This window comes from Frankliniella occidentalis, unplaced genomic scaffold (assembly GCF_000697945.3).
Source record: "Frankliniella occidentalis isolate FOCC.00 unplaced genomic scaffold, Focc_3.1 Scaffold1810, whole genome shotgun sequence".
NCBI lineage: Eukaryota > Metazoa > Arthropoda > Insecta > Thysanoptera > Thripidae > Frankliniella > Frankliniella occidentalis.
The window spans coordinates 12492-16795 of NW_026268908.1; the positions used below are offsets into that span (position 1 = coordinate 12492).

The 4304-nt window shown below is 49.4% G+C and overlaps 1 protein-coding gene across 1 annotated transcript in view; it reads right to left on the bottom strand.

Moving 5' to 3' along the window:
* Positions 1-1363: 1363 nt before the first annotated feature.
* LOC113207853 (zinc finger protein 235-like) overlaps positions 1364-4304 on the bottom strand; it is a 4228-nt gene continuing 1287 nt past the window's right edge. Inside the window, exon 2 of the mRNA XM_052276133.1 lies at positions 1364-2572. Within this exon, the coding sequence (XP_052132093.1) occupies positions 1506-2531 (1026 nt within the window). The 5' untranslated portion in view covers positions 2532-2572 and the 3' untranslated portion in view covers positions 1364-1505. The remainder of the gene's footprint in view (positions 2573-4304) is intronic.

Below are 4304 nucleotides of genomic sequence, written 5' to 3' on the forward strand. Positions count from 1 at the left end.
CGGCCCGCCACGGGCGCCACGACCCACGCCGCGGCCGGGATTACCTTGCAGCGCGCCCAGCCCACCCCGCGGCTCACATGCACCGCGGCCAGGCCAGGCCCGGCAGGCGTCCAGGCTCAGGGCAAGAGATTCAATGCAATGGCCGGGCAAACGCCTGAGCGGGCACGGGGGAAATCAAATGCCCAGCCCGAGAGCTAGCGAGAGAGGAGAGAGAGAGAGAGAGAGAGAGATCAAGCGAGAGCGTGTGAGTGAGAGAGGCCGAGAGAATACGAGAGAGTGTAGGAGACCAGTGAATGGGTAGGACAGGGATAGAAATAGTCTGCACCTGCTGGATGGACAAAAGTAGGAGAGAGGAGTAAGAGTAGCAAGAATGGCGAGAGTTAGGGAGTGGAAATGGGTGGGCTATGGAGAGGGGAGAGGAGGAGCTACACGCCAGACGAGTGAATAGGAGGGCTATTGTTGAAAGAGCGCTCATACCGCTCATGCCCAGCGCATACTCTGGGGCATGAAAAATTCATCGTCACGTACAAGAAGAGGGCCGCCGCCCTGGTCGTGTAGGGGCCACCTTTCCCACCTACTTATGCGCGCCGGGTAGCCAGTGCGCGGAAGCATGCTGCTGCAGCAGCAGGGGCGGCTGATGAGACTAATTATTATCAGAGCGGCAGGCGCGTCTCCTTCCTATATTTCTCTCCGTCCTCTGGCCCCTTCCTCCAACCTCCCACGCACGCGGAGGAGAGGTGAGGAGGCTCGGCTGTATCAGTCGCGGTTAGTTGCACAGCCCGGGGAGGGCCTTGCATGTTTGCGTGCGGCTGAGCTTGTTTGCCCCGCGCCGCGTATTGGCCCGCTCCTGCTGATGGTGTGTGGGGAGGGACAACACGGCCCCGCGGGACGGAACGGAAAGATGGCAATAGAGAAACAAAGGTGGCACCTGAGGGGGCACCTGGACCAAGTACACAACACAGGCAAGAATATTCCCTATATTTCGCCAACAATTTCTAGATATTCTACCAAAAAATTTCAGATATTCCAAAAATATTCCAGATATTCGATGTACACGAAAAATCTGCGTTGTCGACCCCTCGGTCGCACCACTGTTGATCCGTTTCCGGTATGCGTCACGTAGATTCTACATTGAAATGCATTTGTCTCAATGCAAGTGAGAAAAGGCGGAAAGTTTGAGTGGCTTTAGATCTTTTGATGCTTTATGTGTAAGTTGGGCGCTTTACACGTGTTTACCGAGCGTTTGAGGGTTTATATCAGTGTTGCGTATAACTACATGAAGCACTCACTCAATGTGTAAAATGTCGATGGTTTAAATAAATTTAATGCTGAGAATCAAAGGTAACAGTAAATGAACACTTGCTGATTCGATTGAATTTTAATTGATACATCGTCAGTTGTTCACACTAACTGTAGCAAGGATGAATTTTGAAACTGCGATTGCAAACTACCTCACGTTGCCACACAGGTATGCATTCTCCACAGTACTTCAGATTTAGACAAGTTCACTTGAGCTGCTTTTCTCCAATGTGAGTGCGAAGATGAACACGCAGGCCAGAAGGGGTAGAGAACTTCTTGGCGCACAACGCACACTCAAATGGCTTTTCTCGAGTGTGAATGCGCAGGTGTCTCTGTAGATCACAAGTATCAGAGAACTTCTTGTCGCACAACGCGCACTCAAATGGCTTTTCTCCAGTGTGAGTGCGCAGATGTCTCTTTAGATTACTGGTAACAGAGAACTTCTTGTCGCACAACGAGCACTCGAATGGCTTTAGTCCAGTGTGAGTGCTCAGGTGTTGCTGTAGACCAAAAGACGTAGAGAACTTCTTGTCGCACAACGTGCACTCGAATGGCTTTTCTCCAGTGTGAGTGCGAAGATGGTTCCGCAGACCTTGAGTTCTGGAAAACTTCTTGACGCACAAAGTGCACTCGAATGGTTTGTCACGAGTGTGAGTGCGAAGATGGTCCCGCAGATCACTAGTACGTGAGAACTTCTTGTCGCACAACGTGCACTCGAATGGCTTTTCTCCAGTGTGAGTGCGAAGATGTTGCCGCAGATCACTAGCATTGGGCCACTTCTTGTGGCACAACACACACTCAAATGGCTTTTCTCCAGTGTGAATGCGCAGGTGTCTCTGTAGACTACTAGTAACAGAGAACTTCTTGTCGCACATCGCACACTCAAATGGCTTTTCTCCAGTGTGAGTGCGCAGATGTCTCTTTAGATTACTGGTAACAGAGAACTTCTTGTCGCACAACGTGCACTCGAATGGTTTTTCACGAGTGTGAGTGCGAAGATGTTCCCGCAGATTACTAGCACTGGAAAATTTCTTGTCGCAAAACGTGCACTCGAATGGCTTTTCTCCTGTGTGGGTGCGAAAATGTTTCCGCAGATGACTAGCACTGGAGAACTTCTTGTCGCACAACGCGCACTCGAATGGCTTTTCTCCTGTGTGGGTGCGCATCACGTGGGTCCTTAGCGCAGATGCTGAAGAACACTTTCTCCCGCAAAGTGGACACTGGACTGGCATTTTGATTAGTGAGTGAGCTGCCTTGCCAATCTGTCTGTTCGCTGTAAACAAAGACAATAGATGATTAAACACGGCTTAAGCTTACATTGTCATTTTTTCAATGCATTGTGGTGTCTAACTGGGTTAAACGTCCATTAGTGTTAAAACTTAAGACACTTCCGAAAAGTATCGCAGCTGCACACCATATTGTTCCTATTTTATTTATTTATTTCACATTTGATGGGCCCCAGGAGCAATGCTCACGTTAAGGGGCAGTTTACAGGTTTTTTGGATGGTGGTGACATGGCAGATGGTTTGCACACATTTCACACATATTCATAGCATAGAACTGTGTGTGCGCGCACATATGTCCATGTATGCAGAATTGAAACGTTTACAAAAAAACGTCTAAAATTTGTTAACGACGCAAGTGTACAGCTTGAGTTAAACACCATGTAAAGTGCAAAATCATAACTTGCACACGCTGGTGTGCAAATTGTGCACACTTGTTTTACCTACCAGTGTGGTTGTTGTGCAGGTACTGTAAATGTCTTTAGCAACACATTTCGGCTCAAGACACCCGTAATGTAGCCATGCTTAATGCTCAATGCTCCGCCGTAAGACGCTATAACTAAATAACAGTGTTTGCGACAAAACTAGCAGCAGTGGCGGCAGCGCCAACAGACGTGAGAGATGGTAGGGGAGGCGCCGGGACACCTTTGGGTCCGGGGAAACGATATACTTCATAAGCCTTCTGCATGCTGCGCGCCGCACAGCGCCGCACTGTCTGCGGGAGTGCAAATGTTTCTCCAAGTGCCACACATGTGTTTAATCACAGTCTGAAACTCCATCTCCCCCAATCCCACGCCCCTCCTTTCTTGCACCACGCTTCCCTAAACGCCTACCGCCCACCTGCTCCAGTGGAATCTCTGCGCGTTTAACCTCAAAGAAATTCCCTTCCCGTTCCTGATTGCCTACTTGGGCAAATGCCACCGGGGTGCGTCCAAAAGTCGCCTAAACGGGAGAATGCGTGCTGCCCCTACTGACCCACAGTCGGGAGCCTCGCACCAGCCCCTCTTCCCCTCGCAGTGCCGAAACTCAAACACCACCGGCGCATACAGCAGCAATCTGCTCTAACGAGCCGCAAGGGCGCCAAGCGCGCGCGCCGCTGCCAGCCTGGCGGGTCCAAGCGAGAGACGGGGAGCGCGGAGCGAGGGGGCAATAGAGAGCGGCGGGGCGAAAAAAAGCGGAGGAAAGGAGGGGTCAGAGAGAAAGAAGCAGTGTGGCGCACAAACACCCGCAAGAAAGAAAAGTTAATTGGAGGAGTCAGGGGAGGGAGGGGGCAGTTGGGTCAAAATTTCTCAACTCAGCACTCGTCCGACCCGACCCCAACTGAAATCCGCACGATTCCTGTGGGTTGTAGGAATAGTGTTGGGCTTCAAAACGAGCCCAAGCGCAGGTCTGTAGCTCAAACGGTTCAAAAGTTATGGGGCTTCAAAGTTTTAGCAATTTTAAGAAATCTTGTAAAATATTGAAATCTATTAAAATCGAGGATCCTAAAGTATTCAAGATAGGAGGATGTACTTGTACTTAATCGAAAGGGCACATATAGTCTGAGTTTAAAAATAAATAAAAAAAAATTTTGACTCACAATGGGGTCATTTTGGCTAGGGTTAAAACATTCAAAAATTTGTATCTCAAAACACGCAGACCTAGATTTTTGATTTTATTGTCCCAACTTCATCATTTGGATGAGTACTAACTACAAAAAAATTGGGGACCTTGGTATTTGAA